The 27,304-nt window shown below is 36.5% G+C and overlaps 1 protein-coding gene across 1 annotated transcript in view; it reads left to right on the forward strand.

Annotated features, from left to right (window-relative positions):
* The window catches only part of PLEKHA2 (pleckstrin homology domain containing A2), a 120,513-nt gene that overhangs the window by 26,813 nt on the left and 66,396 nt on the right, over nucleotides 1-27,304 (forward strand). The window contains exon 2 of the mRNA XM_074287298.1: nucleotides 2,837-3,000. Coding sequence (XP_074143399.1) covers nucleotides 2,860-3,000 — 141 coding nt within the window. The 5' untranslated portion in view covers nucleotides 2,837-2,859. The remainder of the gene's footprint in view (nucleotides 1-2,836; nucleotides 3,001-27,304) is intronic.

Below are 27,304 nucleotides of genomic sequence, written 5' to 3' on the forward strand. Positions count from 1 at the left end.
TATAGAATTATTCTATAGTTCTTAACAGCAGTGAAATCAAATTGTAGAGGTACCCAGAGTTGAGAAGGGGAAGTTGTAGAAATATCAAGAGCAATTCTATTATCATAGATAGTGAATTGTTGAAGTGACTAGAAGGGACAAAATATGAGCAATGGATAGAGAGGAGTTAAGATTCTAGAGTTCATCATGGGGATGAAAAATAGTTTCAGTCATAGTAAAGAAGAAGGAGAGGTGGAAAGCTATTGTATTAAAAAGTTTTAGTTTCATTGGATCATAGATTAGAACAGGAGGACACCAGAGGTCATTTAATTCAACCATCCTCATTCTGAAGATGAAAAAACTGAATCCTGGAGAGAGCTTAAATGACTTTTCCTGACACAGGGGATAAGAGCAGATATTGGAATTCAGATCTTTGACTGCAAATCTAGAACTCTTCTATTTGCTACCCATTGAGATAGTATAGGTAAGGGTGATGGTGGCTTCTAAAGTCCAAGGCCATGCAGTAGTAAGATCAGAGGTTGAGATCACCAGAAGCAGAACTTCAAGGTCAGCATGTAGAAAGATTGCCAATATCATTTCGAAGTTACTGTGAATGGTGGCGCAGGATGAGATATAATAAAACACTGAACTATGTGCCAAAAGCTTTTAAGAAGGTTGAGAGAACAACTTGGAGGTCAATAGTTGATAACAGTAAGAAGAAAAGAATGAAAAAGAGACAGAGATAGACAGCCAGAGACAGAGAAAGAAAAAGAGAATGGGAAAGAGGAAGAGAGAAAGATATGATTTCATAAACTTTGAAAAAGAGATTTGATGAAACAAAAGTGGCAGTGGAGGAGCAAAAGGCATGCTGATGCCCTATGACTTAGAGGGTGTGGGAGAAATAATCTTTAATGGAGAGAATTTTAAGGAATGAAGTATTATCAAGACAAAATCAGATTTCATTTGATGCTCAAGAATATTGGAAAAATTAGAAGATGTAAACAAATTTGTTTATATAAAGGAAAAAAGACTTTATGTGGTTTTAAAAAAGTATTTTATGTGGTAGCAAAAATGTGGAAGGAACATGTCTGTCAATTTGGAAAAGTCTGAAAAAATTGAGATATGTGAATGTTATAGAATATTTTGCCATAAGAAATAGTGGTCATAGGGTTGTAAGTTGAAAGCTGGAAAGGACTTAAAGCCAACATAGACCATCTTTCTCATTTTATGTATAATATACATACATATATATAGTTCCTTGTCCAAGGTCACTCAGGTAGTAAGCTTTTGATGTAACATTTAATCTAGGTCCTCTGGTACTCTCAAAACAGTGCTCTTTCTACAATACCAAATGAAGAATTCAGAAAAATATGGGAGCATTTAAATGAGTTGAAGTAAAATAAAATAGACTTAAGAGAACAATATACACAATTACTACAATAATGTAAAGGCAAAGAATATCAAAGCAAGCAGAAGATTGTGTCTGCATTGTAATGACCTAGCTTGGCCCTGTAGAAGAGTTGATGCAATATACTTCCCTTTTTTTTTTTTTTTTTGGAGAGCTGAGGAACTATGGGTGTGGAGCATTGTGTACATTGTTGTATAAAGTCACAGGGTCATTTGGTTAGCTTTCCTTAACTAATTTTTTTTTTTTTTAATTGCAAGGGAAGACTCACTTTATGAGGGGACAGGGGGGAAAACTCACTGGAAATAATTAAAACAAAAAGCACCAATAAAACTTTTTAAAATGGGGGTTCCAAAGGGCACTTACAAGAGTCAGTTAGAAGGGCTGATGGAGGAAGTGAGATTAGAGAAAGTGGAAGACTAAGGTATATAGAGATAAAAGTCTGGGATCAGGTGATTAGGAATAGTTTGTATATCGAGCAATAAAGTTGAGTGACAGAGAATTGGGAACCTGAAGGTCCTAACCTTCTGGTTATCTAGGCCAATCTCCTGATTTTGCAGTTGAATAAACTGAGGCTAAGAAGTTAAGAGATTTGCCTGTAGTCTCACAGGAAGAGAAGCTGTATGATAGGGGAGAGATGAGTGGAATAGTTCCAATGTTCCAAGTAGATTGTTTATAAAGTAAAATATTAGTACAGAAGAATGACCCTCACAAACCTTATCCTCTAGTGGTAACTTAGGTCTTGAGGAAACTGAAGCTAAGAGGTTAAGTGATGTGCCCAGAGTCCCACATCTAGTAAATGTTGGAGAGAAGTTTTGAATTCAGATTCTCTGATTCCAAGCTCAGATCCAACACTCCTTCCACTAATGTCATGCTTATCATAAAATATTCTTCTAAGGAGACAAAAATACAATTGTTATCCTGCCTTTTTTTGGAAATAAAAAGGAGGAGAGGGCCATGCTGCCCCAGAATAATATGGCATGATGTAGTATAGTATAGAAGAACATAGTATAATATAGTTATTGGGTCTAGATTTTGGATTTGGATTGGGGGCTTTCTCAGAATTTTTTTCCTGTTTAGTTAAAAAAGCAGTCACTTGGGTGGAGGTACTACTAGTAAGGGTGTATTGGTAGAAGGAAATAGAATTCAGGAATGTGTACTTGCCATGTGCTCCCAAGAATTTGATTTTGTCTTCCCTTCTTAGAGAAGGAATTATCCTTTTCAATGACCCAAGCATAGGTCTGCACAGGTTTTTCTAGTTACTGAAGTTGATGATTGGGATCCCTCAGGGTGGAGGTAGATCTGTGGGAGGTGATTGGGGTGGAGAATTTGATGACTTGGAAAGGAAAACTAGTGAAGACCCTGGTTAACATTCCTCTGTGGTTATATGACAAGTTCTAGAGAAATCCCTAAATAATTTCCTAAAGAGGTTGCCCTTCCTCTGTTTTTCAGGGTGATGTGAGCAGGGCACAGGAATGCCTTATGTGGATCGGCAGAATCGAATTTGTGGGTTCTTGGACATCGAGGACAATGAGACCAGTGGCAAATTCCTACGGAGATACTTTATCCTGGACACCCAGGCCGACTGCCTTCTTTGGTACATGGACAACCCTCAGGTGAGATGAGACATGAACCTGTGACTAACTTTTTTTATCAGCTTTATCTGGTTGATCCATTATCAGCATAGAGGGCAAACAACTTGACCCATTCCTTTCCCTCTCCCCATAGGGAAAATATCACAGAATTTTAGATTAGAAGAGATCTGAGTGGTTAGTTTACCCCTTATCCAAAGCTAGAACTCAATTTATAATATCCTTGACAGGTGGTCATTTACTCCTCCTCTTAAAAACTTCTAGTGACAGGATATTCATTACTTCCTCAGGCAGCTAATTTACTTTTAGACAGCTCTAATATTAGAAAGTTTCCCCCTCATAGCAAATCCAAATTTGTCTCCCTGTAGCCTCTCTATCTTAGTCCCAGTTTTGCTCTTGTAGGACTAAGCAGAGTAAGTCTTATCCCTTTCTCTCAGGACAGCTCTTCAGGGAGCTATCATTTCTGCTGAAGTCTTCTTTTTTCCTGGTTAAAATATCCCTACCATCCTTTACATCCTGCTTGTCTTCCTCTGAATGCTGTTCAGTTTGTTATTTCCCCCAACTTTGAACTTCTGTAGACATGTGTCAGGATGATGAGGTAGAATTTTGGGATGCATGGGGTTAATGGAAGTTGTTAGGAGCCTCTAGGTCCGGCTTTTGCTGCTTTTGGCAAGCCTGTTGCCCACAAGTATGATTCAACAAATGACAGTCCTAAACAAAAGTCATGTACCAGATAGTTCATCAGAGCAGGAGAACAAAGAGGTAGGATGGTCAGATGCCAGGACTTTGCTACACACAAGTATAGAATCAGCACTACCAAAAGAGAATGAAATCATACAACCAAGAGCACACCAGGTGGAGAGCAGTGTGGTATAGGGAGGAAGGAAATAGGCATCTATCAGGCCCCTGCTATATGCCAGGGCCTGGGCAAAGTGCTTTACAGTGATAACTCATAACCCTGGGAAGCAGATGCTATTATTATCCTCATTTTACAGTGGAGGAAATGGAAATAAAGGTTAAGTGACTTGCTTTAAGTGTCTGAGACTGGATTTGAATTCAGAATTTCCTGACTCCAGGCCCAGCACTCTATTTGTCTCCACTACTTGCTACATTTGCTAATCTGATTTCTTAATCTTAATTTCCCCCTCTGTAAAATGAGGTATTTGGACCAATTAATTTTTATACTTTTTTTTTTTTTCAGTTAAGGGGCATTTTTTTCTTTCCTTCTTTCTTCTTTTTTCCTTTTTTCCTCCCCTTCCTCCCTTCTTCCCTTCCTCTCTCCTTTCCTTCCTTCCTTGCTCCTTTCCTCCATCCTTTTCTTCCTCCCTTGTTACTTCCCTCCCTCTTTTTCTTCCTCCTTCCTTCGCTCTCTTCTTCCCTCCCTCCTTTCCTTCCTCCTTTCCTTCTTCCCTTCCTCACTATAAGTGATATAAAACAAAAAACTAAGAAAATGAAAATAATGGTTTTTTAAATAAATACAATTTTTAAAAAAAAGAAACAAAAGAAAAGATTGGCCCCAATATTGAACCTTTAGAATAGTAGGGAGGAGATATAATCCTAGGCAAGCAACTAGATGGTAAGACTGAGAAAAATTTGAATACTAAAGAGGCTGTGGAAACCACTGCTTTGGGGCAGGTGAACAGAAACCTGGCTCTAGTCCAGTTTTAGGTTCTTAAAGGGCTAAAGGTCCTACAGTTTCCAGATGTGATGCTCTCCCAACTCTGGAGAACTGGTGCCTTTCCTCACATTGAGTTCTTTAGCAAATGAGAAGCATTTGCTAAAGTCAGGCATCAGGTTAGTTGGGCCAGATCTAGGCTCCAGGGCAGGGCCAATTTCCCCATAGTTTTTGTTGATGTGGTTCTGGCTCTGTAGCCTCACCTGCTCTTCCAGTCTGGGGCCTCTCCCAGCAGACAGTGACCTGGTTCCCTGAGGTGGACAAATGTTGGTTTTGAGAATCATAGACTGCCAAGTCTGGGGACCTTAGCACATGAGACCTGGAATGCCAGCAAGCCCAACCCCTTTATTTTCAGAAGGAGAGACTGAGGCCCAGAGGAAGCTATCTGCCCAAATAGCTATAGCTATTTTTAACTATAACAGCTAAAAATTATATCTCTTGGGAGAGAGAAGGTAATTCTATCTGAAATGGGTGTCTCAAAGTAGAGAAAAGGCAAGCTTTGTGCTTTATCTCTGTGCCCAGAAATCTCCAGTAGCATTAATGCTCTGAGAAATAGTTGCCCAAACTGATTTAAGCTCTGAAAAATCTCTTAATATTAGTGTTGGGTCTTCTTCCTGGACAGTGGGAAAGGGAGGGAGGCCAGAGGGACATTGCGACAGAGGGGGTAGAAAAGTAACCCTGAAAACTGACTTGACCTTTGACCAGAGAGGTCACAGCTGTGTTTGGGGGTCCTGGGAGCTGGCTGTGATTCAGAAGCTTACAGAAAAAGGAAGCCAGAGTGTCAAGTGGTAGCTTATACATTATGTGCAGCCATGGGAAAAAGACATGTGTGAGTCACTGCTGATGACCCTCTGGGGCCTAGCTTCTCTATACTTAGCCTTTGCATCTCAGATTTGATAACTGATTAAAGGAACTGCTAAATGCTTTCTTAAGGGCCAAGCTTTCAGCATGACTTGAATTTAAGGACAAAGTATTTTCGAATCCCTTTTTTCCCTACATTTTGCAAAACTACCTCGCTTTCCTTCCAGAATAAAAGTTGAATGAATACACAGGAAAATCATTGAATTTTTAAAAAGTCACTGCTCCTAGGGCTTTACTGCCATTTCCAGGCCTGGAGTCAGGAACCCCCCGAGTTAAAATCAAGCCTACCCTATGATTCTGGGAACGTCACTTAAGCTCTGACCACCTTGGTTTCCTTCACCATAAAATGAGGCTAATAATAGCACCTGTCTTTCAGAGTTGTTCAGAGGATTGAATGAGATAATGTTTGTAAAAAGTGCTTTGCCCAATGAGACATGTTAAGTGTGTAGTAAATGGCCATTTCTCTTCTTCCATTCATTCCCCTCCTCTCCACCTTTGGCTCGGTCCCACCCGTTATAACCTCTTATATGGGTAATGGTTGGGGATTCTAGAGATGCTGTGGTTTATGGCCCATGGCCTGAAGAAACAGAGGTGCCTCTGGTGTTTTCCTGTGGAACATGAGACGGCAGCTAGAAACACGTCCTGGTGTGCTGTGATAAAGGGGGTAGGGAGCTCTCGTGCCCGCTGTATGTGGCAAGAACTCAGCTCGGGCTTCCTGCCACTTGGACCAGGGAGAGAACATTCTGAAGCCATCTTCACTAAGAACCAGCCTTGTTTTGGTATGATGACCTTTTGTTCTTGTTCTTCAGTTTCCTTTAATCCACTGAACGGAGCCAAAGCTGAGTGTTCCCATTACCACCACTTCTATCTGCACTACCTTAGATGGGGTTAGGAGAGCTTTCCTAAACCCATCTGTCCAAGGAGACACTTAGTGCCATTTGCATACCTTTCCTCCTACTCTCCTTTTCCTTTCCCCCAAATCTCTCAGGTTTTAGGGTCAGATTTAGAGTTGGGAGACTTCTCTGAGTCCATCTTGGCCAGTCCCCTTAAAGATGAAGCTTGAGAAGTTGAAATAATTGGCCAGGGTCAAACAGTAGTAAAAATTCCAGGTAGGATTTAGCTTCAGTCAGGAGCATCATTTATGTCTCTTAGTTATTCTTTTAGTGCATCATTCATTCAAAAAGATTTGTTCATCTACAAGACAAAGCTGATTATTCTCTAAAGCTGTGATCTTCAATTTTTTTTTCCTGAGGCAATTGGGGTTAAGTCACATAGTTAGGAAGTATTAAGTATCTGAGGCTAGATTTGAACTCAGGTCCCCCTGACTTCTGATGATCTATCCACTGCACCACCTAGGTGCTCCTCTTCAATCTTTTTTTGACCTCTCACTTTATTGTAAAATTTTTTTAGCATGAACCCTTCTCTCTCCCCTCCCCCCAACCATTTCTTTTTTTAAAAATTCAGTTTTATTTTATTTTCAGTTCCTCCCTTTCATCTTTCACTCCCCACCCATTATAAAAGTAAGAAAAACAAAACCTGTTACAAATGTGCATAATGCTATTTTTAGTAATACTTCTCCACTCCCCTCCCCCCTTTGGGGAAATTAGCTTAGTCAGGCATGAATCTCAAGCTAAATTGGAAGATACCTTAGAAATTATCTAGTCCAACTTGTGCCTGAGCAGGATTATCCTCTGCCACATCTCTGAAAAGTGGTGATCTTGCCTGGGCTTAAAACTTCCAGTGACGGTAGTCCACTGCCTGAATTACCTCACTTAACATTCCTCTTTCCCCCTTCCTCCGTGACAAACATATAGATAAAATCAAAACGAATTTTCATATTGGCCACATGCAAAAAATATTTGTCATCCTGTATTCTGGGCCCTTCACCTATTTATCAGATGATACATTTTTCATCATCTGTTTTGTGGAATGCTTTTTGCTCATTATGCTAATAAAGAATTTGGCACAATAGTATTCTATCATATTCCATCAGCACAATAGTATTCCAGCTTTCTGGAATCTTCTTTGATTATTTTGTTGATAAGAATTCAAAACAATAGTATTCCATCATATAGCTTGTTTATCTATTCCTCAAATTTTGAGCACCTTCTTAGATTCCCTTCTTTGCTATCTCAAAAAGAGAAATATTTTTGTACATTTGTACATTAGGACTAATCCCTACTTTAAATTTTCTTTTTATTTTCAAGTAGTCATTTTCAGTCATTTCTGACTTCATGACTCCATCTAGGGTTTTGTTGGCAAAGATACAGGAGTGATTTGACATTTCCTTCTTCAGCTCATTTTACAGATGTGGAAACTGAGACATAGAATTAAGGAACTTGTCCAGGGTCATTAAGCTAGTAAGTGGTTGAGGTTAGATTTGAACTCACGAAGATGAGTCTTCCTGACTCCAGACCTAACTTCTCTTCCTCAGTCTTTCTATTTTTTTTTTTTTTTAAGGTTATTAAGACTATAACAAAACCACTTCCAAGCTTGCTCAATTGGCCTCTTCCATGAACCCTGGTGATAATTTTTTATATTTCCACATTTTAAAATCATTTCCATATATTTAAATATAAAACAGTTTATCCTTGTTTGGCATTTCATCATTGTTATTTCATGTTTACTTTTTATACTTCTCTCCACTCTTGTGTTTGAATTCAAAGTTTTATGTAGCTCTGATAATTTTTTTTTTAATCAGGAATATTGGAAGTCCTCTTATATTAAGGATTCATTTTTTTCCTTGTAGAATTATATTCAGTTTTTCTGTGTCAGTCAGTCTTGACTGAAAGCGTATTTTTTTTTTTTTTTTGCCTTATGGACTATCATATTCTATGTTTTCTCTCCTATTAGAGTGATGGCTGCTAAATCATATGTGATCTCAACTGTTGCTCTTCAAAGACTTGAATTCTTTCTGCCTGCTTATAAACAATTTTTCTTTGATATGGAAACTCTGGATTTTGATTGATTTTCTTGGGAGTTTTCATTTTGGGGTTTCTTTCGGGAAGTGACTAGCAGATTCTTTCTGCTTTGTGCTCTGGTTCTGAATAGTTTTCTTTTAAAATTTCTTAAATTATGATGTCTAGACTTTTTCTGGGGGAGGAGGGTTGTGGTGTTCAGAAAGTACAATGATTGGTAAGTTTTTTTTCTCCTCGGTCTATTTCCCAAGTCAGTTGTTTTTTGCTATGAGATACTTTACATTTTCCTCTGTATTTTCCCAAGTCTTTTGACTTTGTTTTAATGTTATTGTTGTTGTTTTCTCATGGAGTCATTAACTTCTATTTGTATTTGAATTTTCGAGAATTTGTTGTTTGGGTAGTTTTGTACCTGTTGTGTAAGACTATTGATTCCCTTTCCAGTTCATTCTTCTTTAGTTCTCATTTTTCCCCCCTTTTTAAAGTGTTTTCATTCCATTTATTCATTCTTTCATTTATTTAATTATTTGAGGCAATTGGGGTTAAGTTAGTTGCCCAAGGTACATGCAACTAGTAAGTGTCAGAGGCTGTATTTGAACTGAAGTCCTCCTGACTCCTGGATCAGTGGTCTATCCACCTAGTTGCCCCCTCTCATTCCATTTATAGAATTTCAGTTCAGTTTGTACCCAAGCTGAAGTCTCTCTCCTCTGCATTTGTGTCTTGAGCATCTTTACCACTATGGTGATCTATTATGGTAGTTTCTGTCACCAAAATAGATTATTATTTTTTGTTTGCCTATTTTTCTAACTTATTTCCTGATTTCACACTTGAGTTTGGGACTGGGCTATGCCACATTTCTGGAGGGATGGTCTTTCTTGGAATAATGAATGTTGTGTTTCTCTGGAGTCTACAAGCTTTAAGTGCTCCCAAAGTGGACTACTCCAAAACAAAATCTGATTGCTCTATTTACTCTTAGCTCTGGTTATTTCTAACATGAGTCTATGTAAGAGTACATGTTTCTGGATTCTACACTATTCAGCCTGCTATGGAGCTCTTTGGGTCAAAGTGACAGAACCTATAGGTTTTTCTTTAGTGTGAATTTCCTGTTTTGATTATTTCTCTACAGACTGGGCTAGATGCTTTCAGTTAGACTCTACTTTTGCCCACTGAACAGTATCACTATTGCTACTGTTGCTGACTTCTAAACTTCCTCCTTTCTCTGTATACAGCCCAGGGCTTTTCTACCTGCAATACCAACCCTCTGGACCCTTCTCTTTCTTTCTAGATCATTAATCAAAAACAAGATACTGGGCAACAAAGCTATCAGTTAGCATCTGTACCATCACAGGCCTGGAATGTTCATTAAGAGTCTGGCCCTCTTATTCTGAAGCACAGTCTTTTCCTGGGTGCTTTGGTGCATTTTGCTATCCTGTTCCAGTCCACAGCTCTTTCTTTTCCCCAAGCCGAACTGGGTTGAACAAAAAACTCACTGTGATGTTTGCTGGATTTCTCTGTTAGAATTTGGTCTATTGGAGATATTTGTGGTACAAGACTCTCTCCACCATCCTGGCTCTGCCTCCCCCTTTTTTATAAATTTTCTTTATAAATATATATGTATTTTTCATTTATAAATTATATATAATTATAGCATTAATAATTATGTATATTAGGTAAGTTATATAAAAATTTTAAAAGGATGACATGAAGATTAAAAATACAGTTTTGAAAATAACATTTTCCTTAATGGCATAAAAACTCATTTTGCTTTCTGTAAATATCACTAATCATGATATTTTAATGAGAGGAATATGATCTCATTATAAAAACTTTCATTTTTTTTAAAGTATTGATTTTAACACTTTGTAACGCAGTGACTTGAGGATCTAGTTGCAAGTTCACTGTACTTTTCTTCTTGGTTTTAATAATTGTCACAGCTGGAAAAGATACTTCACAATGATACCTACCTCCAAATGGAAAACATGCATTCTTGGCTATGTTTTCTTTTTTTTTTTAATTTTTTTTTTTATTTTAATAGTTTTTATTTACCAGATATATGCATGGGTAATTTTACAACATTGACAATTGCCAAACCTTTTGTTCTAATTTTTCCCCTCCTTCCCCCCCCCCCAGATGGCAGGTTAACCAATACATGTTAAATATGCTAGAGAATAAATTAAATACAATATATGTATACATGTCCAAATAGTTGTTTTGCTGTACAAAAAGAATCGGATTTTGAAATAGTGTACAATTATTGGCTATATTTTCTTAATTGAGATACATCATCCACTAATTTAAAAAAATTTAACAATAGCATTTTATTTTCAAAATACATGCAAAGATAGTTTTCAACATTCACTTTTGCAAAACCTTGTGTTCCAAATTTTTCTCCCTCCCTTCCTCCCCATACTTCTCCCTTAGATAGCAAGTAATCCAATATAGGTTAAACACATCATCGCTAAGAAAAGTTTTTGTTGAAATTTAGTGAGTAAATATCTATCTTCTTTGTTATCCATTAGCTACTCATAAAAACTAATTGGAACAACCTAATTCAAAACTCACTGAAATGCTTTGGGAGATTTCTAAACAAGCAAGAATATTTGTTTCTGAGTTTTTTAAGTGTGCAGAAATGACAATTTTCATAGGTTACATCTATAATTTTTAGTAATCCAGAAAAGAAAAAATGTGTATTTAGGAGAAGAAATAAATTAACAGAATGAAATGGTGCAGAGAGGTCAAGAAGGATGAGAATTGATTTGGCAATTAAAAGATCATGGTAATTTTGAAGAAAATAATTTTAAGTGTGTAAGGTATTATGTCTAATAAATAGGTTGAGCACTTGAGAGAATGGAACAGAAATGGTGAAGTTTGGTGGGAGCTTAGGTTTGGATGGAAAAATTATGTTTGCATGTTTCTCATTTGGTCCCCACTAAAAACAAAAATGGGGAGGATCTCCTTACCATGAGTTAAGGGATACCGGCTCTATGTATGAAGTGATTGAAAGGCATGTTAGGGGTGGAGATGAGGCAGAGATTTTTTCAGTGGTTCCTGAAGAGCAGATAGAAATGATTGCTATTTGATCCAGGGAGGTTCTGTCTTCCCTTAGGGGTTGTTGTCCAGGGAGAAAGGAGAGTTTGGGAGCCTCCATAGCCAGGAGGACCAGCCACAAGAAGAGACGTAGTTGTGATATAATAAACAAAGAGGCTAATATAATTGGAGATAAGCTCCACCATTGATGATCTGAGGGAATAGTTCCTGCTCTTCAGCTTCAACTGCCATAGTCCAATGGAAGTATTTAGATGCTAACTGCTCAAAAGCTTGAAAGGAAAAACATCTGGGAGATTGTGTTAAAAACCACTCTTCTATTTCACCCCAGAATCATTAACTAGTTTTGAATCTCAAACATAATATGTCAAAACCAAATCTTTTTCAAATTTCCAGATTTTTGTTGAGGGTGTCAGTATTTTTTCAGTCGCCTGGGTTCATAATCTCTTTTATTCTTAATTCCAACTTCTCTCTCATTGCACAGGTTCAATTGTTTGACAAATCTGGTCAATTCTGTCTTCATATCTCTCACATTGATTCCTCCTCTGTGTCATTTCATATGGATTAGTTAGTCCCCCATGTTTCTCTAATTTCTTAAGTCATCATTCCTTACATCATTCTGTTTAGTTATTCCCATTTGTTGGGCATAATTTTGTTGCCAGGCTTTTATTATTATAAATATTAATAATTTTGTATTTTATAGATTATTGCTTGCAATCATTTACCTCCTTAGAATAGAAACCCAGTAGTGGGATTCCTTGAGTAAAGGACATGAACAATTTGGTAATTTCTGCATAATTCCCAATCAATTTCTATAGCATGATTGGATCAATTCATAATTCTACCAGAAATAGATTAGAGTAACTTTCTCTTCCCACAGTCTCTCCAGTATAGAATTTTCACTTTTGATGAGTGTGAAACATCCTCAAAATTATTTTAATTTGCATTTTCTGATTATTAGTCATCTCACATACTTTTTAGGTATAATAGATATATTTTTAGCTATTCATAGTTTGCATATTCTCTTTTGAAAATTATTCATATGTATTTTTTTTCTGTTGGAGAATGACTCTTGAATTTACAGATTTGTTTCAATTCCTTATAAATTTTGGATGCTTAAGAATTTTTTATCTGATGTGTGAATGCAATCATTTTTACATGAAATGTGTTAGTTTCATCTATCCGGAAGTTTTTTTTAATTGCCTATCATTGAAATTGTATTTTGTTTTTTGTAATCTCTTGTCTTATTTCTGACTATGAATTCTTCCCTTATCTAAGGCTGTGAACCATATAATCTTCTATTTTCATTTAGTTATATTTGCAGCATAATTTTTTATGTTAAATGTCCATTTGGGATTTATTGTGATAAGTGGTACAACTTGTGAGTCTAAATCTAGTTTATTATTTCTTTATTAACACTAATCAACAAACACAGACATTACAATGTACAAAGAACAAAAAAAAATTGTATATGAAACTATTATGTACAGTTATTTTTAAAACATATTAAACTTAACACAATAATAATAAAATTGCCCCATTTCATCCCCTTCTGAATTTCTTTTTGTGTTCTTATTTGAATTTATGTACTTTATTAATATTCTTTTTTCTTTTTTTTGCATTTCTATCATTTCTACTACCTTAACATTCTTTTCTTTCATCCCCAGACTCACAAGTTGTACCATTTAGCACAATAAATCCCAAATGGACATTTAACATAAAAAAATTATACTGCAAATATAACTAAATGAAAACAGAAGATTATATGGTTCACAGCCTTAGACAGGGGAAGAATTCATAGCCAGAATTTCTTTTATTTCTATAAATAAGCATAATCCATAACAAAAAAAGTCAGACATTGGCTACATCTGAAAATGTATGTCTCATTCTGTGACCTCTTTGTATGCATCATCATCAGTCTTTTGAAGTTGTGATTGCCCACTTTATTAATCAGAATTCTAAAGTCTTTCATAGTTGTCTTCCTTTAATGTGGTTAGCTTATCAGATGTTTTTCTGGTTCTACTTACTTTGCTCTTCATAAGCTTGTACAATTAAACTTATTTTCCAAAAATGCTTTCTCATTTTCCCAGCAATTTATCGACTTGGATTCATCAAAAACTAGATTGATGTATACATTTGTTTATCTTATCAAATCAACTAGTTTGCTTTGTAATTTAATTTGAGATCTCAATACTGAAACCTCTTTCATTCTTTTTATTTTTTTTAGTGCAACTATTTCAATTTTCTATCTTGTCCTTTTATCACTCCATACAAGTTTGGTTATTATTTTACATATATATTTGGTAGCCTTGGCCAAAGAATTAATCATCAAATGATTAGTTTACTGTCAATTGGTCTCTGTAATTTAGACAGGTCTTTCTTTTGAAAGAAGATTCAGTTTGTTACTGATAGCCTCTTTTAAAGACTTTTTAGGATAGCAGAACTTATGCTTCACTTACATGGTCGTCCAGAATCCAGTCACTATTGTGAAGTGATTAAATTTTGGAATTGGATTTATTTCTTGGAGCTTGGGACATGAGCATACAAAAAATACAACAGCAAAGAACTATGAAGAAGAATTTACATAAGGATGTCATCAAAAATGTATGATCATGTAAAAAGATGGTCCAATCATATGATTACAGAGGGATAACTGATATTTATCTTACATGCCCCTCTAATATATATGTGATATCAAAGCAGCTACCGGCGCATGAGATGATATAGATAATAGTCACACAGTATGGAGAGGCATGATGATGACTTGTCTTTAAAAGTTTATTTATTTATATATTTAAAAATTTTTGGTTGATATTTCTTTCTTTTAGTATTATCATTATTAAATAGCTTTTTATTTTTTCAAATACATGCAAAGGTGGTTTTGAACATTCACCTTTGCAAAACCTTGTGTTCCTTCTTCCTCCAAACCCTCTTCCCCCCTACCCTAAATAGCAAATAATCCAATATAGGTTAAACATATGCAATTCTTCTAAATGCATTTTCATATTTATCGTGCTGTGCAAGAAAAATCAATCAGAAGGGAGGGGAAAGGCCATGGGAAAGAAAACAAAAAAACAAGCAAACAAATAACAATAACAACAAAAGGTTGAAAATACTATGTTGTTATCCACATCCAATCTCCATTGTCTTCTCTCTGTGCAGATGGCTCTCTTCCATCACAAGTCTATTGGAATTGCCTTGAATTACCTCATTGTTGAAAAGAGCCAAGTCCATCACAGTTGATCATTACATAATCTTGTTGCTGTGTTCAATGTTCTCTTGGTTCTGCTTATTTCATTTAGCATCAGTTCATGTACGTCTTTCCAGGCTTTTCTGAAATCAGCCTATTTATCATTTCTTATATAATAATATTTTATTATATTCATATACTAAAACTTATTCAGCCATTTCCTAACTGATGGGCATCCACTCCATTCCCAATTCTTTGCCATTGCAGAAAGGGCTGCTACAAACATTTTGCACATGTGGGTTCCTTTCCCTTTTTTATGATCTCTCTAAGATATAGATCGAGTAGAAACACTGATGGATCAAAGGATATATAATTTAATATCCCTTTGGGCATAGTTCTAAATTGCTTTCCAGAATGGTTGGAACAGTTCACAACTGTACCAACAGTATATTAGTGTCCCAGTGTTTCTACACCCTCTACAACATTTATCATTATCTTTTCCTGTTATTTTAGTCAATCTGAGAGTTCTAAAGTGGTACCTCAGAGTTGTCTTAATTTGCATTTTTCAAGTCAATAGTGATTTAGAACATTTTTTTCCATTTGATTAGAAATGGCTTTAATTTCTTCAACTGAAAATTGTCTGTTCACATCCTTTGACCATTATGATGAATGACTTATGAGGCAGGGTAAAGAGGTTTATTCATTATGCAGAATGTTTCCCTAACATTGAATTACCTTTGGATTTTTATCAGAAACCAATTTGACTATACTGGAAAGTTTTGGTTATGTTGCCATTGTCTCCTTGTTAATAGTTTAAAGTGTACCAATTTAATATCAGTATAAAAATTAATATTTAATACTTGCACATAAATATTCATTGATGGTAATTGTTCTACAAATGCCCTTTCTGAGTTATCCCTCCCTGAATTGTATATTAAGACGATATTTGTGTCATGGAAGAAGTGGTTGGGTATTCCCTCCTGTTGTTTTTGAGAAATGTAAGTGTCATGAGGATTATTTGTTTTTAATATATTAAGTAAACTTTATTTGTTTATCTGTCTGGACCAGAAGGGTTTGTTTTTTGTTTTGTTGATGGGTTTTTTTTTTTTGGGGGGGGGTTACTTATGGTTTGTCCAATTTGTCTTTCTAGGAGTTTGACTTCATTTACCTCCCTCCCCCAGTGCTTTAACTGATTCCCATATAATTTGGTATCTTGTCTCATTATTCTCTTTAATATAGTTATTTATTGTTTTTGTCTTTCATTCTTTGACTCATTCATTATTTAGGATATAGTTACTTAGTCTCCATTTAGGCTTTCATATTTGAATTATTTCCCATTATGATTATTATTTTATAGTTTATATAAGATACATTTAATGTATACCTTTATGAATCATTTATGTTCTATCAAAAGTTGATTTTTAAAAGTGCTATGTGATATTAAAAATGGATACACACATATATACACACATATGTGTAAATATATACAATTGTATAAATATGTATTTTAAGATTCACATTAAGTAATTACATTGATCTATTTTCTGTTGTTTTAATATTCTTTTGAAATAAATTTTTCCTTGTTTATAATTTTGTTAGATTTGCCAGGATATAAAATGAGAACATATATTTTACTTTAAATTGTCATTTTAATATCCAAGCTTAGTAAAATATTTCCACGGAGGGATTGAGGGATGAAGATAGGTGTTAAGATGTAGTAATAAAGCATACTTACACCTTAGATGTAAAGCAACAGATAAGCTGGAATGGTAAAAGATTTTGATCATATAAAGGACTTTCAGAGTTCATGAAAATTGAAGTTGAAAATACTTCTTATAAGTTAGCAAAAATCAAAGGTATAACCATTTCTTTTTTTTTTTTATTTTATAATTATAAAAAAATTTTTGACAGTACATATGCATGAGTAATTTTTTTTATAACATTATCCCTTGTATTCATTTTTCCAATTTTTCCCTCCCTCCCTCTACTCCCTCCCCTAGATGACAGGCAATCCCATACATTTTACATGTGTTACAGTATAACCTAGATACAATATATGTGTGTAAATCCAATTTTCTTGTTGTTAAGAATTGGATTCCGAAGGTATAAGTAACCTGGATAGAAAGACAGTAATGCTAACAGTTTACATTCAATTCCCAGTGTTCCTTCTCTGGGTATAGTTGTTTCTGTCCATCATTGATCAACTGAAAGTGAGTTGGATCTTCTTTATGTTGAAGATATCCACTTCCATCAGAATACATCCTCATACAGTATTGTTGTTGAAGTGTACAGAGATCTCTTGTTCTGCTCATTTCACTCAGCATCAATTCACGTAAGTCTCTCCAAACCTCTCTATATTCATCCTGCTGGTCATTTTTTACAGAGCAGTAATATTCCATAACCTTCATATACCATAATTTACCCAACCATTCTCCAGTTGATGGACATCCATTTGTTTTCCAGTTTCTAGCCACTACGAAAAGAGCTGCCACAAACATTTTGGCACATATAGGTCCCTTTCCCCTCTTTAGTATCTCTTTGGGATATAAGCCCAGTAGTAACATTGCTGGATCAAAAGGTATGCACAGTTTGATAACTTTTTGGGCATAGTTCCAAATTGCTCTCCAGAATGGCCGGATTCTTTCACAATTCCACCAACAATGCATTAGTGTCCCAGTTTTCCCACATCCCCTCCAACTGTAAGGGCTCTTTAAATGGGCGGCGCCATAGTGCAACAGGAGGTTGAGGCCCGGAAGTATTCTCTGTGAATATAGGACTGCCCTGTGGGTGGGATCCTGTCCATATTGAGATAGCTTTGTAATAGGTGACAGCTCTCTCGCTGATTGGCTGTGTATGTGACCTCACAGGCCCTTTATAAGCCTACTGCAGACAGCAATCACTCTCTTTAACCTGGCTCCCTAGCCTGGGGTAGCCAAGCCAAGCTGAGGATAGCCGAGAGGTAAGGAGTTTGGTAGTGAACATGTGGGTCTTCTGACCAGGTGTTCACTAGGGAACCAACAAGTCAGGGCATCAAGTCAGGGCATTATGTGAGTAGGTATAATAAAGGCTTTTAAGATTACACGTGGCTATTCTTGAGTGCGCTACCGGTTATTAAGCTATAGATTCAAGAGATTGTGGCCAGAGACCTATGAAGGCCTCAGAGGAGGCGAGCCGGGTAGAGTTGACACTGCAAAGCTCAGTGGTCAAAGGTACTCTGTTGGGCCTAGGGCAGACTAGTAATTGTAACTGCCAGGAGGGCATGTTACAAATGGCGCCTGAATGTGGACGCATCAGGAATTATCAGGTTTTGAAAATAGTTAATATTCAGAATTAAGATTTTGAAAGATCTGGTAGAAGCGCTGCCTAGGAGGGAAGGCAGGCAATATGGATCCAGGTAACCCAAGGATCAGGCTCAAGGACACAGCTGAACATAATGCTTATATAAAGAGGTTAAAGAGCCAGATGGAAGATCTTTTAGCAAAGATCACCACTGAAGAACAGCAGGAAGCTTGTAATCAAGCTCCCAGAAGGCTATTCCCACACCCATTAAATATAGCTCGGAGAGGGAGCAACCTAGACCTAATGTGTTTGTATGACAGTATAGAGTATAAAATGTGACAACTAGAAGTTGAGTTTAAAATAGAATGACAAACAATTAAAAAAGAGTTGCTAGAATCGCAGGTTAAATTATAGACTGAGATAGAAAAATAAGAAAAGGCTAGGTTACTACACAAGCTAGTGGCTGAAGCTAAGGAGGGAAATAAGCGAACCACATGGACTTCAGTTGGAGAAATTCTTCTTAGCATTTTGTTGGTTTACCTCATGCATTATTGTTTTAAGGAATTTATTGATTACTCTTCCTTTGAGAAGAGGTTTAGTTCTTTTTATGTGCAAAGCTCAGGTTGGATTTTAAATCAGCCTTTGGGGAATTTTCCAATTCTTCTTCCCTCAGCCCCACCTTCGTGGGCCTAGGGAGAAGGAGGAGGAGGAAAAGGAAGGGCGATAATATCTTCAGCACTGTTCATTAATCCATTCAAAACCCCTGTGTCTTCTTTTCAAAAGACTGGAGTAGGCTTTATGGCCCAAGGCAAAAAGGAAAAGTTATATTGACTATAATATTCAGAAAAATTTTTAAAATACAGTTCAGTTAATTTCTAAGAAACCTTACAAGCATAAGATCTTGCAGTTAGAGAGAGTGGAGTTTTATACTTGTAAAAGTGCTAGGATCGTCTTTGGAGAGTTGAAACTCTTCTTTTCTTACCTCACCTTGTGGATTTTCCACTTCCACAGGTGGACTTAATTTCCCAACCCACTATGAGTACTTATAAAACAGTGTTTATGTTTAGAATGGTTTGGAAAATTGCTGTTTTCAACACTAGAATAAATAGACAGTGTGTGATCTTTGACCCAGGAGGAAAAGTAATATCAGATTTATTGATTCACACTCCTGAAGTACAATTCAGTATCAGAAACTCAAACTTTGATTTTTAGGCAAAAGAATTCAGGGATATAGCTGAATGGTTTTTTTTTTTTTTTTTTTTTTTTTCATTAACTGTATGAGTGGCTGGCCACTGAAAAGGTATCAGCTCTTTTAAGAACTTCGAGAGCAAATGAGAAAGCGCTCAGATAAATATATCCTACATGTCCACTTTCAGAGTGGACCTTCAAATCATATCTTTTATAATCAGGCTGCTAGAATCTTATATTTGCAAATTGTGATAACTAAAGAGGAAGCTAAGAGCATGCCAGAAGGGCACACAGCTTATCTTTCTTTCACTCTCCTATACTCCCTATAGGACAAAACCCTTATGGTTTTAAATTTAATGTTTTAAGACCAATGGACATTATGGCTTCATTCCAATCTGGAGAAGCAGTTAGACATGTGGATCAACCATTTTTTCCATTGTAGAAATTTCATATGCATTTAAGACAGTTTATGGATTGGCTTACAAATATTTTGCCTTCAGGTGTTTTTGCATTGAATTTGACTTTGCCCATTCCATTGGCATTTTTATAATCCTATTAGTAAAGTCATTACTGCACAGACTATATACCCAAGATCTTCTCTTCTAAACAAGAGAAGGGAATTTTGGGATATGCACAAGATGTGGCAATACATATATGTGATTGCTTGCAATTTTTAAATTTTGATTTTACATCTTTAAAGTATTTTGATTTTATATTTTTAAGTTATTTTGGTTTTATATTTTTAATCTATTTTGGTTTTACACTTTTAAATTATTTTGATTTTACATTTTTAAATTCTTTGCATTTTACCTTAGCAATGCACTTTGGGCATACACAGAAAGTTCAGCTAAGTGATAGACTGACTTTTGTCTGACTTTTGTTCATCTTTTTGACAAGAATTTTCCTTCCACTGTGATGTGGAAAGGCCTGGATGGCATTTGGAAAGGCCCAAGCTGGGCCAAGGTTTGGGGACCCAGGTACATTCCTTCCTAGGTGCAGATCCAGCAGCAGAGGAGTTGATCCCTACCAGAGACATTTGTGAACTGGGGATCCAAGAGAAGGACCAGACAACAGCCCAGAAGGACCAACCAGATGTCAGCAGCCTTTCAGACGCTGATGGCAGCAATGTCCCTCCTGACCATGACACCAGAGACAGCAGACAGTTCCAGTGTTGCAGCTGAAATGGACTGTTTTGGGTGATATGCAATATTAAGACTGTAAATGGACAATGGGCCTGCTTGCTCCTCCTGTGGCTATTTGCCATATGGTGGCCTGGGGAGAGGCTTTGCCCTATGCTTTCTATTGAAGGACTATGCTTTTAAATTAGTGGGTGAAAAACCAACACCCACCTGCCGTTGTTATTGAGACAATGTTTCTGGACATGACTTTGCTTATGTGCACCTGTGAAACTAGAATTGCTCTAGGATTGTGAAAAGTGCAATAGAGAATTGTGATAAGCTAGAATTGCTCTAGAATTGTGAAAAGTACATAGAGAATTGTGAGAAACTAGAACTGGTCTAGAATTGTGATAAATGTAACTAGAATTGTGACAACCTACCTCACTGATATTTAATTTTTAACTAGAATTGTGATGTTTTACCTTGTTGACTTCCCACCTCAGTGTTGACATTCTACCTCATTGGCATCCAACCTCTTTGGCTTATTATCTCCTTGAGTATGACTTTAATGAATGGGTTGAACACTTGGCCACTGTTGAGCCTAGTTCTCATTGTCATACTTCTGTTTACTGATTTGTTGCTTTGTACTTCCTTGGGCATAACACTCTGTCATCTCATGGATCAAGTGAACTATAGCTGGTGCTAAAAGTGCGGTTCCCGCAAAACAAGAGAAGGGAATTGTAAGGGCCCTTTAAATGGGCGGCGCCACAGTGCAACAGGAGATTGAGGCCCAGAAGTATTCTCTCTGGATATTAGGACTGCCCTGTGGGGCATATTGAGATAGCTTTGTAATGGGTGACAGCTCTCTCGCTGATTGGCTGGGTATGTGACCTCACAGGCCCTTTATAAGCCCACTGCAGACAGCAGTCCCTTTCTTTAACCTGGCTCCGTACCCTGGGGTAGCCAAGCCAAGCCAACCAGATAGATAGCCGAGAGGTAAGGAATTTGGTAGTGAACATGTGGGTCTTCTGACCAGGTGTTCACTAGGGAACCAACAAGTCAGGGCATTATGTGAGTAGGTATAATAAAGGCTTTTAAGATTACATGTGGCTGTTCTTGAGTGCGCTACTGCTTATTAAGCTATAGATTCAAGAGATTGTGGCCAGAGACCTTTGAAGGCCTCAGAGGAGGGGAGGTGGGTAGAGTTGACACTGCAAAGCTCAGTGGTCAAAGGTACTCTGTTGGGCCTAGGGCAGACTAGTAATTGTAACTGCCAGGAGGGTATGTTACATCCAACATTCATCATTATTTGTTCCTGTCATCTTAGCCAATCTGACAGGTGTGTAGTGGTATTTCAGAGTTGTCTTAATTTGCCTTTCTCTGATCAGTAGTGATTTGGAACACTCTTTCATATGAGTGGATATAGTTTCAATTTCATCATCTGAGAATCGTCTGTTCATATCCTTTGACCATTTATCAATTGGAGAATGGTTTGATTTCTTATAAATTAGGGTCAGTTCTCTATATAATTTGGAAATGAGGCCTTTATCAGAACCTTTAACTGTAAAAATGTTTTCCCAATTTGTTACTTCCCTTCTAATCTTGTTTGAATTAGTTTTGTTTGTACAGAAACTTTTTAGTTTGATGTAATCAAAATCTTCTATTTTGTTATTGATAATGATCTCTAGTTCTCCTCTGGTCATAAATTCCTTCCTCCTCCACAGGTCTGAGAGGTAGACTATCCTCTGTTCCTCTAATCTATTTATGGTCTCATTCTTTATACCTAAATCATGGATCCATTTTGATCTTATCTTTGTATATTGTGTTAAGTGTGGATCCATATCTAATTTCTGCCATACTAATTTCCAGTTTTCCCAACAGTTTTTTTTTTTCAAAAAATGAATTTTTATCCCAAATGTTGATATCTTTGGGTTTGTCAAACACTAGATTGCTATAGTTGTACCCCTTTTTTGTGTATGACCACTTCTATACAGAATGAAGAAGTATGTCCCAGGGAAAAAAGATTGACAATTCTCTAAATAATGCTTTTTTCCCAGATTAATTTTCATGATTTTTTATGATTCTTATAAATCCTCCTTCCCTTAATTTTATTATCACACTGTTTGCGTTTGGTAGGTAGGAACAGAATTGATTTTTGTGATCTTATAACCTGCCAATTTGCTGAGCTTATTATGATCTCTAAGTAATTTTGATTTTTTATTTATATATTCTAGGTATGTGATTGTGCCATTATTTGATCACTTTTAAATATTTATCATTCTTATTATATTTTTATTTCTTATCGACATTTTGTAGCATTTTAAATATTGTGCTAAACAGTCAGTTCATAAAGGTTTATTTAATACCTACTGTGTGCTAGGCACTTTGCTAAACACTGTAGATAAAAAATAGGTCAAAAGATGGTCCCTGTCCTGAAGGAATTCACAATCAATTGGGAGAGACAAGATAACTAAGTAAAATATAGGCTATACAAAGGATAAATTGGAAATAATCAATTGAAGGAAGACACTAGAATTAAGAGGGATTGGCAAGAATTCTTTTGGAAAATGGGGTTTTAGCCAGGACTTGAAGAAAGCTAAGGAAGTCAGGAAGTGAGGTGAAGTTGAGAACCTTCCAAGCATGGGAGCATAGCCAGGAAAAATTCCTAGAGCTGAGAGGGTGTTTTGTATGAGGAACAGCAAGGCGACCAGTGTGTCACCAGTGGAAGAATGCTTGAAGGGAGAGAGTAAAGTATAAAAAAAGCAGGGAAAGTGGGAGGGGCCTGGGTAATAAGAGCTTTGAACACCAAAAAGAGGATTTCATATTTGTCTCTATAGATCAGGGCATCTTAAACTTTTTCTACTCGTTACATCCTTTTTTTGCCTGAGAAATGTTATATTACTCTGTGTGTGGGGGTATTTAAAATAGGGATACAGATCAAACATTTACCAATAATAAATCATAATTTCAAGATTCCTACCTTCAGTTACTAGTCCCACAGTTTCAAAAGCTAGACTATAGGTAATAAGAAATCATTAGAATTTATCAAATTGGGAAGATAGTGATACGATCAGATCTGTCTCAAGGAAAATTGCTTTGAGAGTGAAACAGAAAAACTAGTGACAGAAACTTGCCAGCACATTTTTGCAATTGTTCAGATAGGTTGTGATGAGAGCCTGCATCATGAAGGTGGCTTATCCAGTGGGAAAAGGGGTTATATGCAAGAGATGTTACAAAGGTAAAATAATTACATTTTGGCCACATTGTATATAACAGGATTTGAAGAAGATACCTAAGTTGCAAGTTTAGAGAACTGAGAAGATAAAAGTACCCCCAATAGTAACTGCAAAGTTTGGAAAGGGGCAGTAGTCAGAGAAGAAAGGGGAGTGTATAAAACAGACATTGCTAAGGTGAAAATGATAGGCTTTGGTGATTGATTTAGCTAGAGGAAAATAAATCATTACCTGGTAGGCAACCATCTGGTGATGAGCCCCCTCTCTGAACTTGTCTATTTGGCCAACAGTCTATCATGGAGCTTATATCTGAAGCCTTATCAGCTTGATAGAACTTAACTTGCTTAAACTATACTGATAAAGCTTTTAAGAACCTAAGTACTTTGGGAGATGGTGAGGATATGAAGGGAAAAAAATAGTCCTACCCTGAAGGACAAGGCAAGGAGGGTCATCCTATGTATATACTTCACAATAAACATATAGGATCTGTGCTACATGTGCTTGTCTAGCTTGTTGTTGCATCTGTCTGTGGATCCATTTGTATGTTTGCCTGGACCCTCCCAGGCACGAAGCTGTGAGTACACAAGGGAGAAGGAAGGACAAGAGAGGTAGAAATGGACAGGTCAGGGAAGACCAGATATGAGATAGGTTAGGTGCCTCCAGCTACAGATTTAAGCCTGAGGCACTGTGGTTAGAAGTGGGGGGGAGAAGCTAGACAGCTCCACTCCCTTTGTTCTGATTATAGTGTGTGCACGGGGATATGTATAGGAGACCAGTGTAGATGTGTGTCTTCATGGGTTGCAACCCAAGTTCAGCTCAATCTCGTCCACAGGTTCACAAGTGGATTTCCTGGGAAAAGCTGGGGATTGATATAGTGTCTTGGAAGATAGCTTCTGGGTCTCAGAATCTAAAATCATCAGTTCTCCTGGGACATTTTGTCAATCTTGGATGGACAGATATAATATAAGAATGTCCATACAGATGGGACATTGTTATCGATTCTCATGAGACAGCTCCTGTTCACAGGCATTTAGGAGCTTTTCAGAGTCACTGCTCTTTCATATCTTCTGTATCCTGGCCTCTTGTTTATTGCTCTGTATGCATCTCCACACTGGCCCATATAGAAAATCTAGTATCCAAATACGGAGGACAAGGTGATACTTCCCTTGAGTCCCTTATGGGGCACTGGGTCACTAATGGGTGAGATGATATCAATCTTGCTTGCTGAGAGGCTGCCATTGCTACCCATGTCTGGGTCAGCATCACAGTAGAGGCTCTTTGAGTGAAGGAAAACCTGGACTCCTCCTATTCCTCCAGCCTGATGCTCTTCCCGAGCCTTCCTTCTGGTTTTCTTCCTCTTTGGAGCATTCATCTGGGTCTGCTGTCACTTTCAGCAAAGTCTGAGGGAAAATTCAAGAAATTTGTATGGGTTGGTAGCAAGGGAGAAGGACACAGTATAAAGTGGGAGGGAAGAGATCAAGCCTATCCCCTTCTCTAGGGCAAATTCTTCTAATATGAAGGATAATGATTGGGCTTGGTTTCAAGTAAATGTTCTTTATTACTTAAAAAAGCAACAACTGTTATTCCTGTATTTTATTCATATTTTTAATGATGTTTAAAGTATAAATGACAGTTGATTTTTGTTTTAAATGGCATATGCTTTTTTGGCAGCTACTGACATGATCATATGATTTTTATTTTTTCCCCTGTTGATATGAGGAATTACATTAATCATTTCCTTGGTATTGAATCATCTTAGCAACTCCTGGGACAAATCTTTCGTGGTTGTGGTGAATAATTCCTCTTGACAGATTGCTTATTCTTTTTTCAATAATGCAAGGACTTGTGATTTCACTGGTGAGGGAATTTCCTGCACTGGGAGTATTACTTTTTCTATGCTTTAGGCCGTCAGGCTTGTTAATGGAAAATAAATAAACATTTATTAAGCATCTTCTGTATTCCAGACATTGTGTTAAATTTTAGAAATACCAAAAGAGGCTAAAGATAGTCCCTGTCTTCAAAGAGTTCACAATCTGTACAAACACAATTAAATTTGTTCAAACATGCTATCTATGGGATAAATAGGACATATGCTTGATTCTTATTGTAAGCAGATTCCATATTTTAGAATTCTGGTCATTAACATTTATTTGTAAACCCCAAATCAATACTTGCAGTATTTTTGAGTCTATTTGCAGACATACACAGAGCTTGAAATATTTGAGTCACTTTAAATCCATGTAGTTATTAGCCGAGGTCAAACCAGGTCACTTCAGCTCTCATAATAAACAATTATCTTTTTCATCATTTATTTAATGCCAGATTTCCCACATTTTAGAGATTTTTGCTGGTGGTTTCATTATTTAAAATGGCCCCCAAATGTAGTGCTGAAGTGCCACTTAGTATTTCTAACTATAAGAAGGATATGTCTTATGGAGAAAATCTGTATATTAGACCAACTTCATTCAGGCATGAGTTATAGTACTATTGGCATTGAGTTCAATGTTGATGAATCAACAATTTGGTACATCCAGCAAAAGGAAGAGGAAATTTGCTGATCTGTACTCGAGGCCGCTCTGCTCCGGAAAGTGCTAAAGTAAATGTTGTGACAAAAGACTTGCAGGAACCTAACCTTGTATTTCCCCTTGGATCAATGGTTCAGTATTAACTAATTCAGTGTCCATGGCAACTTTATAGAATATAGCTATCATGAATGAAAAAATGAATTATAATTAAAAGAGGGAAGGCAATAGAATTGAGAAAAATGGGGAAAGTTTCTCATAAAAGATGGGATTTTAGTTCAGACTTTAAAAAGGAAGCCAGAGAGGTCAGTGGATGGAAATAAGGAGGGAGAGCATTCTAGGTAAGGGGTACAGCTGGAGAAAATGCCCAGCTTTAGGAGACAGAAGCAATCAGTAGGCCAGTTTCGCAGGTTAGGACAGAAGAACACGTGAGAGAGATTAAAGCATAAGAAAATTGGAAAGGTAAAGGGGAGTCTAGTTTATGAAGGATAGAATAGCAAACATAGTATTTATATTTGATATAGGGAGCTTTTAGAGTTTATTAAGTAGAGAGGATGATATGATTAGACCTGCAATTTAGGAAAATCACTATAGTGACTGAATGGATGATGGATTGGGCTGGGGGAGATATGAGGCTGTTGCTTAGTGTAGATGTGAGGTGATGGTATCATCATTTTGGAAATCAATTTGGAATTATACAAATAAAGTGATTCAAATATCTATTCTCATAAAAGTTTTATTAATGTGGGAAAGTAAATATATGAATTGACTGTTATTAATAATTTCTTAGTTGCCTTTCTTAGGGTCGGGTGATAATGAGGTCCAAGATGTTTTCCCCCAAGAGTTTAATATCCTGTCTTCTTTAAAATATCTATGCAGTTGTATTTTTAGCATAAAATATAAACTCTTCTGTGTATACTTAGTGTAGTATGGTTCTTCTGCTTGTCTATATTTTATTTAATTCCATTTTAGTTTCTTCATGAAGTATATCAGGCATCTCAGAATCCAAATGTGGACTCTCCATTGACACTGATGGAAAGTAGAGTTCTTAATAGCAATATTTACAGATCTTTTCCATTTTCATTTATTCATTGTCTCTTTTTATATTTCAACCTTAAATGGACTTTTAAAGGATTGTTTTTAATTAATTGGGACTTTTGCTAAAAATCCTTTAAATTTCTTTTACTTTCTCTGCTCTTCGTTATTTTATAGTGATAGATATTGCTCATGATCTTCTCCTATTATCCCAGAGAAGATTTTACAAATAACTTTAAATTCTAAACTGGTTTTGCCCTTGGCTGT

This window comes from Sminthopsis crassicaudata, chromosome 2 (assembly GCF_048593235.1).
Source record: "Sminthopsis crassicaudata isolate SCR6 chromosome 2, ASM4859323v1, whole genome shotgun sequence".
NCBI classification, from domain to species: Eukaryota; Metazoa; Chordata; class Mammalia; order Dasyuromorphia; family Dasyuridae; genus Sminthopsis; species Sminthopsis crassicaudata.